We start from the raw sequence: 18,011 nt of genomic DNA, 5'->3' as shown, positions 1-18,011 counted from the left end.
ATTATGAAGATGGCAAAAATTACTAATTCCAGCTAGTCTCTAGCGGGAGAAACTTCCATCAAGCGAAAAATACTTTCTGAGAAAATAGTTTGCGTTCTTCTTGCTACATGGAAGCATTAATATTAAATCTACTTGTCACTGGAACTATCTCGATCTTTCTTACTTGCCAAGTACTCAATGATTCTTGAAATTTATTTTATTTTTTATATACTGGGCAGGCAGCGTTTTCGTGGTACGTAGAATCTACAATCTAATGACTGTTACGTTACCTCAAAAAATATGTATACTGTATACCTGCATGTTAATTTGATAGCTGATGTGTTAGCTAAAGTTTCGTTGAACCGGAACTGTGGCTTAAGACGGACTCCCTAAGACCTAAGAGTCATTAGCCATCAACCAGTGCTCAATCAAAGGGAGATAACAACAGCTATAACCTTACTTTCAAAGAAGATAGTGCGAATATGTTGAACATGATCCTGTCTCAGAGTCTACAATGCCTAGTGCAGAGGTATTGAAAGTAACAAACGAAATTATTGTGATTTGAATTTGGACATGGGATTCAGTGAGTTTGCTTATGAACGTTCACAGTGTGTGATATGTGACAAAGTTTTTCCCAATAGTTCTATGTTCCCTGCGAAACTTAGACGGCATTTCTAAATTCAAAAATTCACAAATAAAACTGCAGACTACTTCGAAAGAAAAAGTGACGAACTCTATGCAGTTCAGACAAAATTTTACCTCGTGCCAAAACAATCAACGAGAAAGCACTGAAAATGTCGTACTTGGTTAGTCATGACTAGGTTCTTGCTGGTAAACCTCACCCTTGCTGAAACACTTATGAAATCACTATTAGTGAAGGTAGTAAAGTGCATGGTGAACGAGAAAACTGCAAACTTGATTTACAGAATACATGAAAAAACGTAAAAAATATCATGATTTGCCGCATCAGTTAAACGAAATTTTCGTTACAACTTGACAAATCCACAGCCTTTGCCGGATTAGCTATGTTAATGATGTTTGTGCGGTATGAATTTTCAGGTTCTTTCATGAAATATTTTGTTCTGCAGCCACTGTCATCCTCTACAAGCAGTTCTGAAATTTTTTCTTCTTCATTGAAAATTCGATACCTAGGGACAATTGCACTGACGTGTGCACAAGTGGCGCAAAGGTCATGGTAGGTCCTGTTGCTGGCGCTATTGCAAGGATCAAGAAAGTTTTAAAAACTGAACAAGTATTCACTGTGTATTACACCAACACGCCTTCGCAACGAAAAAATGCCAGCTTATTAAAGCAGGTACTAGACAACGCCATCAAAATTATCAACTTTGTTAAGGCACGGCCTTCGCAGTGTAGACTACTTAAAATCCTGTGAGAAGATATGGGTAGCATACACAAGTCATTGTTAGTAATATTACACACGGAAGTGCAATGGTTGTCGCGCGGTAAAGTGTTGTCCCGATTACATGAACTTCGAACGGAAGTTTATTCACTTTTGAATTACCAGAACAGTTTGCTAGCAGATTATTTGAATGATCAAGAATGGTTGTACAAATTATGTCACTTGGCAGACTTTTTCAAAAATGAATTCAGCACACACATACAAGGTAAACGGAAGGCTATATTCGATGCTGATGACGAAATTGTCGCACTGAAAAAAACGATAGCGTTCTACATAGAAAGCGTCGACAATAAGGATATTTACGTTTCAAACTTTATAGAAGAAAATAACATAACAATGATTGTCTCATTCATAGCAATAATAAAAGAACACCTTGACAATTTTCTTCACAATATGAATTCATAATTTCCAAGGGACACTCAGGAATCGATTCTAAAGAAATATGAGTGGATTGTAGATCCATTTCCAGTGATGTCAAAACCAGCAGTCCTCACTGCTTCAGATATGACTTCCTTATAGACATGGTTTCGAACAGCCAATGTCAGGGATAATTTAAAAGCAAACCATTTCCCAAATTTTGGGCTAAGTTAGGGAAGGATCTTTTGATGTTAAGTTCAAAAGCTAAGTTTCTCCCACTGGCTTTTGGTACTATGTACCTCAATGAAACGACCCTTTCGAGTTACATGGCTACAAAAACAAAATATCGAACTTGTTTGGACACAGAAGACGATATACGTCTTCAACTGACTTCTAATGTTATGTTTTATTTAACGACGCTCGCAACTGCAGAGGTTACATCAGCGTCGCCGGATGTGCCAGAATTTTGTCCAGCAGGAGACATGAGCCTGTCGCATTTAAGCACACTTAAATGCCATCAACCTGGCCCGGGATCGAATCCGTAACCCTGAGAGGATAAAAAGAAAGGAGAGAGCACTCCAAGCAAATATGCTTGATATCGGTGCGACGGATATGACGTCAACTACACCTTCTATGCCCCATAATCCTCCGCGAAATACCACCAAACGCCAAATATTCAATCGCTACTATCGGTTTCAGTCATACGTAAACGGTTTAGAATGGATGTAGAGGTAACAGGAGTAGTAGCATATTACTGTATCAATGTAAATTTCACTGTATATTTATTAAAAGCGTTACGGTTGTGACATGGACTGAACATTTCATTTCCACATTCTTTCTTTTATCAAGAAGGATGTTGGCACTCCTTCACATGTTAAAGCATAGGGGAAACATATCAACGGATATATTCTACAGTAGAGCCGAGAAGAATACTAGCATATTTAAAAAAAAAAGTAACACTTGCTGAACTTGACTACACTTTTGAAATATTCACAACACGATACAATTTATAATCGTAACAATATGAACAAAACAGCTGATAAACACACCAGAAAAAGAGATGAACTTTGGGTAATTTGACGGCCATACTAATACACCTTTTTGGTTCCACCGTTTCAAGCTTATGGCCCAGGGTTGCCGCAACCTTGGGCATAGAAGGCCAGCGCTATACCAACTCGCCAACCAGGTCGACACTGACTTCTATGACATCGGACATTGACAAACTCTGTCGCAAGAAACAGGCACATTCTTCACATTAACTTCGGGTGTACATGTAACATTGTAACATTTTTTAAATATCTTAACTACATGTTAAGATCATTTTGTAGATTTAAATAAATTATATCCAGTACTTTTTTACTACTGTTTCCTTTATATGTATGTATGTATGTATATATGTATATATAAACACACATATTCATACTTCCGTTTATGTATCGTGTGAAATATGCTTCATAGAACGTAGACAGATAAAACTAAAAAGTAAACATTTCCTGGGGCTCCACGAGAAACTTTTGCTTCAAAAAGGGCTCCGTGGCTGAAAAAGTTTGGGAACCGCTGAGATAGTTAAATATGGCAGATGACACCACTGCTGTTCAAACAAGTTGTGAAAATGATAGCCTATTTTATGTCTCTCTTTAAAGAATATTTCGTGAATGACTGATAACATAACATTTAAGAGACAATTTTGGAAAGCTAATATAGGGAAGATAATCTTGTAAAGCGAACTGCTTATTTTGATACTGAGCTATTATTGAATATTTAGAAAATGTGGGATCTCAACATGGCAAGGTAACTAGGAATGATGTTTTATATACTATGCATGACACTAAGTTTGTTACAATATAGATTTTTCAAAACAAGTAAGCCTCAAAATTTTACAAGAAATTTAAACCAGACTTGAATATACTACGAACAGAAATAGATCACTTACTCCAATTCAGCATCTGCTATATACTCTTGACTCTATGATAATGGCTCTTTTCAACTAAATATAACCAAGGTCAATAGCATTTCAAAATAAAGAGTGAGTAATATATTAAAAAGGTTTGAGCAAAAATTGCTTCTTTGAGAAGTCATGTTAGCATTAGTACTATAACCACAGTCTAGTACTGTATATACAGTTGTGAGGGTGCTAAGAACAATAGACTATGCAGGTACTATTTCGCATTGTCTGTAATGAGGCGATATTAGCGATCCTAGTGGTTGGCAACTATCTATGGATGCATATTTACTACGTATTGAGCTTCGTGACTGTATATACTAGACTGTGCTATAACCTTACTTTGTAATAATATTATTATTCAATAGTAGTCACCTACAACTTTCATTTGTCTTCTTCTTTATCGATCATGGCCTACTGTTTCAGGTTATGATTACATGCAGTTTTCATGACTTACTCTACAATACAGAATTTATTGAATAATATCAGGCAATAAAAATTGTCTTACATGTGGAAAATCATTACCAGCTGCTATTGAGTGATTAAAATAGTGTTAACTACTGTTACGGTTAAGTGTTGGTTGTTTTAAACAAAATGATGTTGAAGAAATGGAAAATATATTAACAAAACGTTAGAAATAAACAGGTTGTTAATTTAACACTAGTTAAACCAAATTAAACATTTCGTGGAAAAACTGACCATGTTTTTTTTTTAACTAATCCTACGACTACCGACAAACTAAAATATGCAATTTCGCATCAAATTGAAGATATTCCAACAGATCCATTAGTAAATACTGTTCACAACATAGAAGAAAGATTGTTGTTGCCTGTTGAAGAACAAAATGTCGGATACATACTCCACATTTAAACTGAATCCAATAAACCCCACAGCTTTATGGGTATAAGTGTGTTCTCGTTTTCTGTATGTCCTAATTCTTAAAAAGGTCAAAATTTAACTTGTTTTTGAATGACTTTGTATTTTGAACTAAATTGTATTAAACAAGCATAGTACTCTTCTTCATTCATTTTTGCATAGGCCTATATGTGATCAAGAAAGTTATTAATTTATTTTACTGTAAATGGAAACTGATAGTTCTTATTCCCTAATTTTATATTTTCTTTCATACAATATTTTGTATACTGTAATATACTTCAAATTCCACCATTTACCACAGACCTTCGATAACAGATTTCATAATATTCTTTGTAAAATAACTGTGATAGTGTAATATTGCCCTTAGTAAATAATTGGCTAGACACGGATAGAATTGAAACTAAAATTCTGAATACTGTGACCTCAATAAATAGAGATATGTGATACTCATAGTACTGTTATTACACCCGGTATGTGTAAATTGTTAATTAAAAAATTCCATTAGTCACCTGTTCTGTAAGTTGTTCACCGCACCAGCAAATCATCAGAAGATAGATTGCGTCTTTTAGCAAACTGGCGAAAAGTTTCACTTGACCATTACTTTCGTCCTGAAATGAGAAATCAATATTTCTGTACTTCGTCACTATCGTCCTAAAACCTCTTTTCAAATGTTGATTATCGGTACTTCATTACTATTTTCAAGGAATTGCAAATTAATTTATTTCACTATCGTTCTCAAAGTACATATGAAAGTTTCAGTATCCAAGAACTGCTAATTTTAAACCAAAAAGAAAATCACGTACCAAAATCTGAGTATTCCACCAATAACGTAGAAAACACAGTTAAAAATTTGAGTATTATTTCACTCTGATCCTGAAATCTAATTTTAAACCAAAATGAAAATTACGTAGGCTACCAAAATCTGAGTATTCCAACAATAACATCCTAAAACACAGTTCAATATTTGAGTACTATTTCACTCTGCTTCTGAAAGCACAAAAAAATTTCAGGATTTCAATGCCATCTTTCTTGAGGCTCCGTTTCTATTGTCTCAAGAATATACAAATTTAAGTAATCTACATACATTGCTCTAAAGTCAGCAATCAGAATTTGAATGTTCATTACATTTTTTTTTTCTGAAATCACAAACCAAAATTTCGTAATTTGGTTAGTTTTGATATTGAAACTACCAACCAGAATATTAGTACTCTGCCACCAGCATTTTGAAACCACAAAAAAAGTTTCAAAACTCCGTCATTGTCGTCCTCAAACTATTACTCACAATTTCAGTACTCCACGCATCAAAATTTCAGCATTATTAATCAGAATTTCAGTACTCCACTACTCTATACATCAAGATCTCAGCATCAGACACCTGCACAACGGCCCAGTCCATGGGGTGCTTCCGCACTGCACCGCACTGAGCTTCATAGTTTCGCACGGAACAAGCTCGTGACGTCAAAGGCCTGCGTAGCGGTTTTGTGCGGTCAGTTGGTATCAAGGGATCAAGCCCAAGTTCTCCTCTTCTATCATTTACTTATTCATTGAATTAGCCCGGGCTTGTGGTTGCATGTGCGGCTCGATCAAGGATCAGACACTGTTTCAAACGATTTTGTTTCAGTTTTTCAAGATGAGTTGAGATAATGGTGCATCTCAAAGAAAATACAGTTTCTGTGATGGAGGTTTTCCGGGCTGAGATGCCGGGGTCTACTGGTAGGCTGGTAGAATGGTAGACCACGGCATCTCAGCCCGGGAAAACTTCATCACAGACACCGGCCGTGAAAGCACACATTCTAAAATACAGTGTCCCTAGAGAAAAAGTAGTGAAGTATAAAATCGCCGTTAGAGAGTTTAAAACAACAGGGTCGGGTGGGACAATTCTTAAATATATGTTCGACAACAGTGGAAAATAATTAAATTTTTTATGTTATCTGGTATGCGAGGAACTGTATCCTCATGCCACATGCGAAGCGAAATCACAACCAATGCTCGCAAGCAGAAAAGAAATAGAATGCAACCAACTGTTGGGTTCATGTCAGTGAAGTGCTCAGCAGTGCTGTGAGCTACGGTGGGGTTCGAAGTCCAGTGCGATGGGCTAGGAAGCGGCCGCGTCAAGCAATATTGGTCTTGGGTGAGCTGAGCAGCTGACGCTTGCGGACTGGCAGTGCTGAGCTGTGAGCTACTGTGCATTACATTGCTCAGTGTCCCCAGCTCAAAACTATAATTCAGATCAGAGTTAGGCTTTTGGGTATTGCACCATGTCCTGGAAATTGAAATTCTCAACGTTTCGTAACTGCATACAGGGTCCATTATCAGGTCAGATAGATAAGATCAGAGGGGTCGCCTACTCTATTAGACACGTTACGCCAGGCTAATCTGGACCACGGTTACAATTTGGAGAACTTCCAAACCACCGAAAAACAAATTTATATATTTCAAAGAAATGTGCTCGTCACCCCGCAGGCAAAGATAGTTAATAATGCTGTTATTAACACCAATTCTTACTGTATCTCGAAAATGTATAGCATCTTTCAGTACACCCCACTTACAAACTATTATACTGTAAGATCCTACCAAGAAACTAAAAAGAAAAACAATTTTAGTTATAGGACAGTCCAAGTTACCAGACCAAACTATTAAGTTATATTCCATAAATGTTTTCTCTTGGCCTAGTTAGATAAATTCCTGTCGTATATGCTCAAAATTCATGTAGGTGACTCACCACACCATGAAAACAATTCACAACCATTCATAGAGGCTTTGAAGTAGACTAAAACAAACAATATAATGCATTAGTTAGTTTTGATTTTTGTGGGATATTTTACGACAGTTTATTAACTACTGTGGTTAATTAGCGTCCGAATGATATGAAGGTAATAATGCCAGTGAAATAAATCAAGGGTCCAGTGCCGAACCTTACCCAACATTTGCTCTTAATAGGATGAGGGAAAACCCTGGGAAAAACCTCTACCAAGTAACTTGTCTCAACAAGGATTTGAACTCGGGCCCGCTCGTTGCACTGTCAGGTATGTTAACCCTTACTCCACAGCGGTAGTCTGATTTTAGCTCACTATTTACAAAAGTTCTCTTACAAGAAACCATAAAGCTAATGGAAAACACTTACTACCATAATATAATTAAATTATTTCACCTTTTCTTGATATCGTCCCTTTCACTCACTTATGCCTTGGTTTTTAACAACCGCGTAGAACTCAAATACGTGTTTATTTAGGAGGCTGGATTTTAATAGCCACGCGCGGGACTGTTGCACAGCGAATCGACGCAAGACTCTCTGCGTAATGCGACAGTGGGATCCAGACTTCCACTTCGGCGTGACACGCAGTAGTGTGTAATACAATGTGATATAACGATTAGGGTTCGGAATTCAATTATGCACTATAAAGTAGTATTCCTATGTATTATAATTAATAGGCTTCGTATTCCTGCTACCTAAAGACTGAAGTTAAAGACACATTGGGTATATAGTACGCCGAACACAGGTGATACGGATAAGGATATAAACAAACAGGTCGTCGCTGCGTGTTCGTGTATTACAGTTAACTCCCGATATTCTGATACTGGTAAACATATGCTTGAGCCGTGATGTTCATTTTCTTGTGATTTTTGCCGTGAATAGTAACGTGTATTCGTAAGTTACGGAATTTCAACATATGCGGATGTCACTTGAAATGATTTTATATTGCAAGAAATTCTTTCAATAGCAGCACATGACGTTATTGGTACATGATGCAGTAACAGATATTCCTATTGTCTGATATGTTTTCGTGTTTCATTATGATATTGCGTGTCCCTCATCACTGAAAACGCACTAATTTTCTATGTAGGTACTTCTCTAGAATTTCCCTGAAATGCATATTATTCAGTTTATTAATTCGGATGTTGGCACTGAACATCATGGTAAACTACACAAATTCATGCTAAACGTCGAGTTAATATCTTCATAATTTTCAGATTATGATGGTACTGGTTTTTCAGATTACGTTCAACACGCTTTCTGTGCCTTTTGGTATTTCAGCGTCTTTCATTGCACTGTTTTTGTCACTTTTTCCTTTATTTTGCACAATTTATATGTAATGTTGTCTATATTGACAGTGAAAATATTAGATCAAATATTCTCAATAATGCCCTGCAATATTATACTCTTGAGCGTCTTACTTAAAGCATTTTACTCTGCAATGAACTTTCAATCAGCCACAACGATATAGTTATTTACCCTATATAATACGACTAGTAAGAGCAGTGATCGATAAGACTACTCACTATGACTGCGTCCCGGTTTTGACTTTCTAGAAGAAGAGTTCATAGAATGCGTAACTATTTTGTACACGAACATACCTGTATCAGCGCTGTGACGTCACATATACTTCGAATCAGACACCTTCATTCCTGTACATAGGTAGCTGAAATACGAAGCCTAATAATTAATGTAGCCTCCATGCACGTCTGATATGATAAAATGACATCAAGTATATATGGGTAATTATAACGATGCACCGAAGTATATATTATGATATTTCCATGCAGGAATTCTGCGTTACCATATGATGAAGAATCGGTGGAGAGGAGGAAAATTCTCTCGATTCCGGGTATTCAGCTCTACGTGCTGAAGCTTTATCCACTAAGCCAAACCGGATTCCATTCCGATGCCGGATTGAATCCTCTCAGTTTAAGCTTCACCGTTTAGTTTCCCTTTAGTGGCCAACCCTCACGCACTGTGTCACAGATGTGTGACAGTGGCACACTGTCCAACACACTAATGTGCAGAGGTGCACTCATTACGAGTGACAAAGAGGCCGGGATCAGACGGAATGAGCGCCGTCTTAAATCACAAATGATTATATATGCATATCATATTATAGCGATGTACCGAAGTGCATATGATATTTCCATGCAGAAGAATATGTGGAGCGGAGAAAAATTTTCTCCGGCTCCGGGATTCGAACCCGGGTTTTCAGCTCTATGTCTTAACGTTTTATCAACTCCAAAGTGAGACTATAGGTCTTAGCAATCACTACTCCTTTAACCCCTTATAGAAATACAACTCATACTAATATTTTTTCAAACACATCTAATAATATTTTAATTACTTGTAATGTAAAAATAAAATAATTGGTTACATTAAACTATTACACAACCGTTTTAAGTAAAAACACAATTTTTTATACATTGAAACCTTATTTCTTGCACGATCGTGTTGTTTGTTGTATTTAAAGCTATTGTTGTTAGATCTTGGAAGTTAGAATTCCCACACAGAAACTTGTTGCTGAAGAAACCATTCTTCATTACATAAAACTATACTGAAACAGATCCATTACAGTTAACCTATTGTTCATTAGTTACCATTACAGTGCAGTTTTGCGAAGGCTTTGGAATAATATTGGTCTAAATCTTCAATGCAAAATACATTGTATTTGGAATTACTAAAATATGATCGTACAATGCAAGTTTGTGAAATGCATTCCACACTCTCGGAAGCTCGTTTTTTTTTTAACTTTTCTTCTATTTTTTTAAAAATAGCACTTCCAGACCTTGTATCATACGGAGCAGGTAGGTTACATTCACTAATCAGCTGAGTTTCCTTATAGGTATATAACGCTATGAATGGAGGGATTGCAAGGATGGTAGTTCTTTTTTATAAGTTGTGCTCTAAGCAGGTAGCAGTAGGCTAATGGCTGTGTCTATCAAGTAGAATGTTCCAATGCAAACTTCGCCATGCTTAAAGCAAAAGGAATTCATATTCCTTTAGCTAACATATTGAAGTGAAAAATCAACAAATGTGTGTTAATAAACAATAAGTTTAATACAGAACAAAATATTTTATTTATGCATCAATTCGGTGACGTAGAGGAATGCGTAAAGGCGTAGGTTATAATTATACATATCAGCAGCTTAGGTACTCGTAATGATTATGTGAAGGTCAATGGAAGATTTAAAAACATCACTTTTGTCTCTAAGGGCGGATTTTAGGCCAGATAAAAAAAATATTTTATAATGTTATTAGTAAAAATACAATTATTAAAGTAAGGATAATGCACAGTCTGATACAAGAAACGTAATTCTACATATTTTTGTCCTTTTTTTCTTTGGATGTCCTGATTCTATTTATTCACTTTAGCCTTCATGTCGATATAGATAATCTAACTACAACATTTCATCTTCAAAATTATCAATGCCGAATATTTCTGCCAACTTGTGCTCTTTCAAACTAAGTAACTATTGTTAACTAACTTAATTGGCCAATTACATTTATAGCTGACAAGCAAGTTTTTGACAATCCTTATCGTTACTGCGCCGAACTTGTCACTTAACAGGCAGTTAATGGTTGTTAAAATTTAAACAACGTTGATGCACTTGACCATATATCTAATAATAGAAAACATTTAATAATCGTTTCTTTGAAATTTGTCTCATTTCTTACTACCATAATTTATTATGATACTGAATTCAATACTAATAATTTTTTAATAATTTCAAGGAAAAAAATTGTTCCGGGCCCGGGACCATTGACTGAGCGCGCTAATGCTGTACCGACTGAGCTACACACTGATTTTTTAGTCCTGACAGCTCAGCAACGCGAAAGAGGGAAAGTAATAGGAGTAGTGGGGAGAGTTCCGGAGTAGAGATAAGAGAGAACGGTCGGTAAAGGTACGCAGTACAGCTTAACTGTACTGGAAACACAACGCTATTCCGCATGCGTGACATCCGATCGCTCTGACTGCAGGCGACAAAATAACCTGAACATCCCTTGGCGTAACTTAATGGACTCACCTCACACAGGCGCACACGGCTGGCGACTGTCAGGACTAAATAATCGCACTGTACACAGGAACTATACTAGATACCGGCTCAATTTTTCCCTTTATCTACATACCTCAAGTGGGCTGACAATACGTCAAGTCCAACATTGAGTGCACACAAACTCTGTATTTCAGGGGAATCGAAGTCAGCTTCACAGGGAGCTATACCTGAAAGCCATATTTGCATAATAATATTTATATAGATCTACTACCTCGTAATATTCTTCCAATGCGAATACTTCACATACATTCAGGACATCTTCGAAACAGTTAAATGGTTATTCTGATTCTCAAGAAAGAAAAGTTAAATCCATTTAACTCTACAACCATTACAGTTACTTGGTTTTGAAAATGTTAATCATAATAACCTTACAAAAAGTTTTAGTATCCATCATCCTTTCTACGTGCTATTAGGCCCTTCGTCCACCGACGAGATCAAACGCATACTATTAATCGGGCGACTAATCACCCAGGCAATTTTACCAATAAAATCATACCTAGCTCGTCCATCGAAGAGCAACGCTATAAATCGTAAGAAACGAAACGTGTTGGTCGGCAGGTAATCACTTGGATTGTCGTCGTCGTCCAAATCAGGGTGACTCCAAAAACGTTTCTGACTACTTTCACAAGCTTGGAAGTACGATTAGCCACAGTAAGCTACTCATCAAACTACAACATTATCACGATTGAATTAAATTAGGTTTCTTTTACGAAGGAAAAACGGCGAAATTATCGTAAGTGATCTCCCGCCCGCTATTTATTGCGTCGCGTTGGTTTTTCCGGTAGACGAAGGGCCTTATCTTTTCATTAAAATTTCTCCTTTGAAATTCTTGTAACTTATGACTGCCTTGAGAATCTGTAGAATTTACATTCGGTTTAAATGCCCTCATTTTCTACGACTCCAATTATCAGATTTAGAATTTTCAATCCTGTTATCTTCTTGAAGTTTCGTCTGTCCTTAGCAAAGTGCGTATACTCACAATAGTCATCTGAAACGCAGCCACGCATATCATCACCTCGTTCGTCAGGAAACTCGCCAGCATGACGGGGCTCAAAATTTCTTGAATGCTTTCAGATATTCTGTAAACGGAACACATAAATACTGTATATCCTTGCAAATCAGTTGGGTTAATACGCATGTTTTGTAACAGTATTATCAGTCTCTATTGTTGCGAAGAATTTAAGTCCTAAATGCCCTAATGCCGGTGTTAATTTTCGGCTGGATTATTGTAGAAGGCAAGAAAAATGGAGCCAGGACTGAACCGGTTCTGTCTAACGAGTGTTTGATAGTGGTTCTAATAACCTTATCTTCTATGTAAACTCAGTTGACAAATAATTTCGAAGCATTGGTTGTAGGATGAGATGTGGCATAGTGCAAAAAACCCAAAAACAATTAAATACGAGATAGCTATGAATTAATATTTTACATCTGCGAATGTTACTTCGATGATCTGAATGGTCTTGAAATACAGTAAAATGTTCAAACAAACGTGGCGAATAATATGATTAAATAATTGCCTTTATATTCATTTTGAAATAGTACTGATCATTCTTCATATTATTTTATTTTTAACAGAGAAATATATATACTGATGTAGAACCTTCAATGAATCCTTGATTACGCTTAATGTAGTGTCAAGTAACGGAGTGAGAGGAACCTGGAAATCCTTTAAACATACTTACTTACTTACAACTTGCTTACCCGAAGGTTCATTGCCGCCCTCACATAAGCCCGCCATCGGTCCCTATCCTGTGCAAGATTAATCCAGTCTCTATCATCATATCCCACCTCCCTCAAATCCATTTTAATATTTTCCTCCCATCTACGTCTCGGCCTCCCCAAAGGTCTTTTTCCCTCCGGTCTCCCAACTAACACTCTATATGCATTTCTGGATTCGCCCATACGTGCTACATGCCCTGTCCATCTCAAACGTCTGGATTTAATGTTCCTAATTTTGTCAGGTGAAGAATACAATGCGTGCAGTTCTGCTTTGTGTAACTTTCTCCATTCTCCTGTAACTTCATCCCGCTTAGCCCCAAATATTTTCCTAAGCACCTTATTCTCAAACAACCTTTACCTATGTTCCTCTCTCAGAGTGAGAGTCCAAGTTTCACAACCTTACAGAAGAACCGGTAATATAACTGTTTTATAAATTCTAACTTTCAGATTTTTGGACAGCAGACTGGATGATAAGAGCTTCTCAACCGAATAATAACACGCATTTCCCATATTTATTCTGCGTTTAATTTCCTCCCGAGTGTCATTTATATTTGTTACTGTTGCTCCAAGATATTTGAATTTTTCCACCTCTTCGAAGGATAAATCTCCAATTTTTATATTTCCATTTCGTACAATATTCTGGTCACGAGACATAATCATATATTTTGTCTTTTCGGGATTTACTTCCAAACCAATCGCTTTACTTGCTTCAAGTAAAATTTCCATGTTTTCCCTAATCGTTTGTGTATTTTCTCCTAACATATTCACGTCATCCGCATAGACAAGAAGCTGATGTAACCAGTTCTATTCCAAACCCTGCCTGTTATCCTGAACTTTCCTAATGGCATATTCTAAAGCGAAGTTAAAAAGTAAAGGTGATAGTGCATCTCCCTACTTTAGTCCGCAGTGAATCGGAAAAGCATCAGATAGAGACTGACCTATACGGACTCTGCTGTATGTTTCACTGAGACACATTTTAATTAATCAAACTAGTTTCTTGGGAATACCAAATTCAATAAGAATATCATATAATACTTCCCTCTTAACCGAGTCATATGCCTTTTTGAAGTCTATGAATAACTGATGTACTGTACCCTTATACTCCCATTTTTTCTCCATTATCTGTCGAATACAAAAAATCTGATCAACATAGCCATGTTAATTTTAAAACCCCTTCTCTGCTACCAAATAGTAAACTGCTCATAAATTGAATTCTCCTCGTCAACTTCTGTTGCTTGATTTTGAATATCTCTCAAAACGGAATGCCGGTTCAATTGAAAACATGTTTTCTCATAGCGCTTGTTTATTGCAATAGTATCAATTCTTTGAAAGACCAATCTGAAGATTCGCAGGGGATTTATTGGGTCCCTATAATTGCATGAATTGTTTATGCCTTCGATTTGGTGCTATTGTGATATTTTTATTTTTAAAGAATTAGTTCTTATTTATTTGTGATTATGACCGATACTTTTCCTGTTTTATAGAAAACAATTCCATACCGAATTCCTCTACTAATGTAGTGAGCGAAGAACGGGTTGCATTACATGTTTTCAGCAAGTTAGCCGTGGAAGTAGAAATTTCAACCGATCAATTAATATGGGCTATTCCAAAATTAATTAAAAAATGTAAAATTAGTGTGTGTAGTTATTTGTTTAAGGAAGATAGCTAATTACACCTGTTAATAACTACGCCATTTTAACTACTATCGTAATCGAAAAGAATCAAGCCAGTCAGAGCAATACCACGTATTGGTCCCTGACTAGACGCGCCTGTACTTGTCACTCCTTCATAACCCGAGAGCGGAATTTTAGGCCCTAAAAATGACATTTTAGGCGGCTAAAATAGGCTCTTAAACTGCTTTACTTAGGCTGTATAAAATAAAAAATAGGCTTTTTTAAGAATGTCACTAATATAAGATTCAACATTTATTTAATGCAAAATTCTAGGATTAAAAGAAACTTCCACAGATTTCACATTTTACAAGGATACACACGCATACACAGAATTAAGATATTCTGGGTGCTATTCATAGACATTTCGCTGGCCTGCGCTACGAGCGTGCTAAACTAGTCCCAGCTATCGAATGATTACTTGTACAGGATTCATATCATATCATATCATATCATATCGCTAATACAGGTTTATAAATACGAAAAATGTTAGTTCGCTGATCATCCACCGGAAGCCTGCGCTAAGAATAACTATGAATATGGCCCTCTGACTTTAAGTTAGTGTTTTTCATTCACCAATCACATTTCCTTAGTTTGTTTCACAGTAGATGATCAACACCTATTGTGGCTATTGTGTCGCTCACTGCTGTACTTAAAAATGGTGAGAAAAAAGAGGTTGTTATCTATCTTGGAATGTAAGAGAATGCTTATTCGGGTACAACCCAGCGAGTTTGTGTTAAATTACTGACAGACAGATAAAGATATAATAATAATAATAATAATAATAATAAGAATAAGAATAATAATAGGCCTAATAATAATAATTTGTCCCGTAGGAGTTCTTTTACATGCCATTAAATCTACTGGCATAAGCCTGTCGCATTTAAGCACACTTAAAAACCACTGACCTGGATCGGTATCGAACGCACAACCTCGAGCACAGAAGGCCAGAGCTATACCGATTACGCTACCCAGGCCGACTGAAAGTTGGAATTTTTAGATTGAAAAATTGTAAGAATGAGAAGAAGTGGTCCGGAGGTACTTCTCTATTGTGTTGTTCACTGCTAGGAAGGAGTAGTTGTTATCCGTCTTGGAATGTAAACGGCACAGGATGTTAAGAAAACAAGTAAACAGTTATGAAAGAGATGCAACAATTTTAAAAACTTAAAAATAGGCACTAACGTCGAAATAGGCATTTTAGGCACTATAAACCCCTTCATTTATACCCATATATCCATGAAAAATGTAAATATTAAATCTCAAGCCTATATGTATCAAGGAAAAAAAATAGGTTTTTGCCTAAACTCCACTCTCTATTCATAACATCTTGACTACTATAGAGTGTAATTTCTTCATTAATTAATTAACTCCCTTGCATCTATTGTGCTAACTGATGGCGTTACAACTAAAGTATGTGATGGCGAAACTTGTGTTTTGATTTATGCTCAACGACAGTGCTGTAAGTATTTTTTTTAACCATTACTTTATTAATAAATGGCACACTAGTAAACATACCCATATTCATACAAATTTCAAGACTCTAGAATACAGGGAACTCTTCACCTTCAAAAGAAGTGCCCCCTAGAGTCGACTACAGGAGTCAAACCCGGGATATCTAATTCGATAGCCAGCATGCTGACCACCACACTGTTTGCAACTAAGATCAGTCAGGCGTCTTGGTCATCCTTACTCAAGTTCTATTCATGACACATTTACTTTATTAAAAGAGAAATCCTTGGCTGAGGCGCTTGCCTGCGATTTGAAGTTGCGCTCGAGCGTGTGTTCGATTCCCACGGTTGAGTTTTCTCCGAGGTTTTCCTAAACGTAACACGAATTCCAAGTAATTTATGAGGAATCCTTGGCTTCATCTCGCCATATACCATCTCACTATCACCAATTTCGTCAACACCAAATTAAATTACCTAATTTTGATAAAGCGTCGCTAAATAACCAACTTAAAAAAAAATAAACCCAACTCTAAGCCACTTAATACTCACTGCAATATGGCCTGATGATACTTCACACAGGCGACCAGGTATTCTTCCACACTGCCTTCCAAATATTTCACGTCTCTAGTGTTGCCGATGTCTTCCACATTAGAAGCAATATTGCCGGTAACTGATTCTGAAGGTTTTTCAGCTTTCTCTTCTGGGAATATTACATCAATGTCTCTTATCGACGAAATTAATATCTTGAGGTGCGTAGTTGTGTGATATATCAGAGAAAATTTTATCAAGGTCGAAGCTGTGAAATGAGTACCAATCTCATATATGACCAGAGCTTGAAAAAGGTAGTATGTTTCGTAAATTGGAAACTCCAGAGCATTTTCTGGCCGCCAAATAACGAAGCAGAAGTATTTATCAGTGTCTACGGTAGCATTGAACTCTCCAATTAACATCGATGTGTATTTTCTAATGATAGGACACATTCCCCATCCAAAAATCACACCCGATCCCAATGCCAACATTACATACGTGACTTTTTTGGCCCACTTCGTGGCACTTGCGACAATCTGTAGTTTATTGTCAAGTATAAGAACGTCATCCACATTTTCCATTACCGTGTTTTCCAATACGTGAAATAAATTTTTCAAACTATCCTGCTTCGCTGTAAAGTATGCTGAAGATAAATGACAATAGCTCACCGATGCCGTCTGTAATATAATCTGGATTAAGATGCTTATATTTTCCAAGTTCTGGTAGAAAGTAACAGCGAATCCAATGTATAAAACGACGTAAGAAGAGAAACATAAAAAGTACACAAGTACCTGCAACTTATATTGCCATGTATTGCTTTCTGGGTAGATCAGACCAAGATATCTTAGTACTTTTCTTTGGAGACTCAGCAGATCGTAGGTGAAATGGTTTCCCATTTGAGTACCCGATTCTTCCTGGATCTGCAGATTCTTGTCTGTGGTCTGCATTCCTGTTACAAATATCGCCAGATAGAATAATGTAGCCTATTTAGAAATTATTTTTGTGTATTCTTCAGAAAATTAATCCCCTCATAAAAGTACGTAATGAATAGTTTTAGCAGTTTTAACTTGTTTTCTTCCTTGACTAAATATTTTGTTTTTTTCACTACCTGTGATAAAAGAAGCTGCTTACAGGTCTTGTAGTTAACCTTGTCTTGTACGAAGTAAATGGGTAACTGTTGTCGACACAATATGATGCATAGGACTGATCATATCGTTTGCGTGTAATACTCTATTAGCTTAGTAGTAAATAAC

At 36.5% G+C, this 18,011-nt stretch overlaps 1 protein-coding gene across 1 annotated transcript in view; it reads right to left on the bottom strand.

The window, feature by feature from the left end:
* The window catches only part of LOC138713008 (putative odorant receptor 85d), a 36,627-nt gene extending 18,922 nt beyond the window's left edge, over positions 1-17,705 (bottom strand). The window contains exons 1-4 of the mRNA XM_069844690.1: positions 17,663-17,705; positions 16,780-16,930; positions 12,373-12,472; positions 5,084-5,182 (exon numbers count right to left, since the gene is read on the bottom strand). Of these exons, the coding sequence (XP_069700791.1) occupies positions 5,084-5,182; positions 12,373-12,472; positions 16,780-16,930; positions 17,663-17,705 (393 nt within the window). The remainder of the gene's footprint in view (positions 1-5,083; positions 5,183-12,372; positions 12,473-16,779; positions 16,931-17,662) is intronic.
* Between the last annotated feature and the right edge of the window lie 306 nt (positions 17,706-18,011).

The sequence above is a fragment of the Periplaneta americana genome, chromosome 14 (genome assembly GCF_040183065.1).
Source record: "Periplaneta americana isolate PAMFEO1 chromosome 14, P.americana_PAMFEO1_priV1, whole genome shotgun sequence".
NCBI classification, from domain to species: domain Eukaryota; kingdom Metazoa; phylum Arthropoda; class Insecta; order Blattodea; family Blattidae; genus Periplaneta; species Periplaneta americana.
The sequence above is the reverse complement of the archived record's forward strand: the minus strand, read 5'-3'. Positions and strand labels throughout refer to the sequence as shown.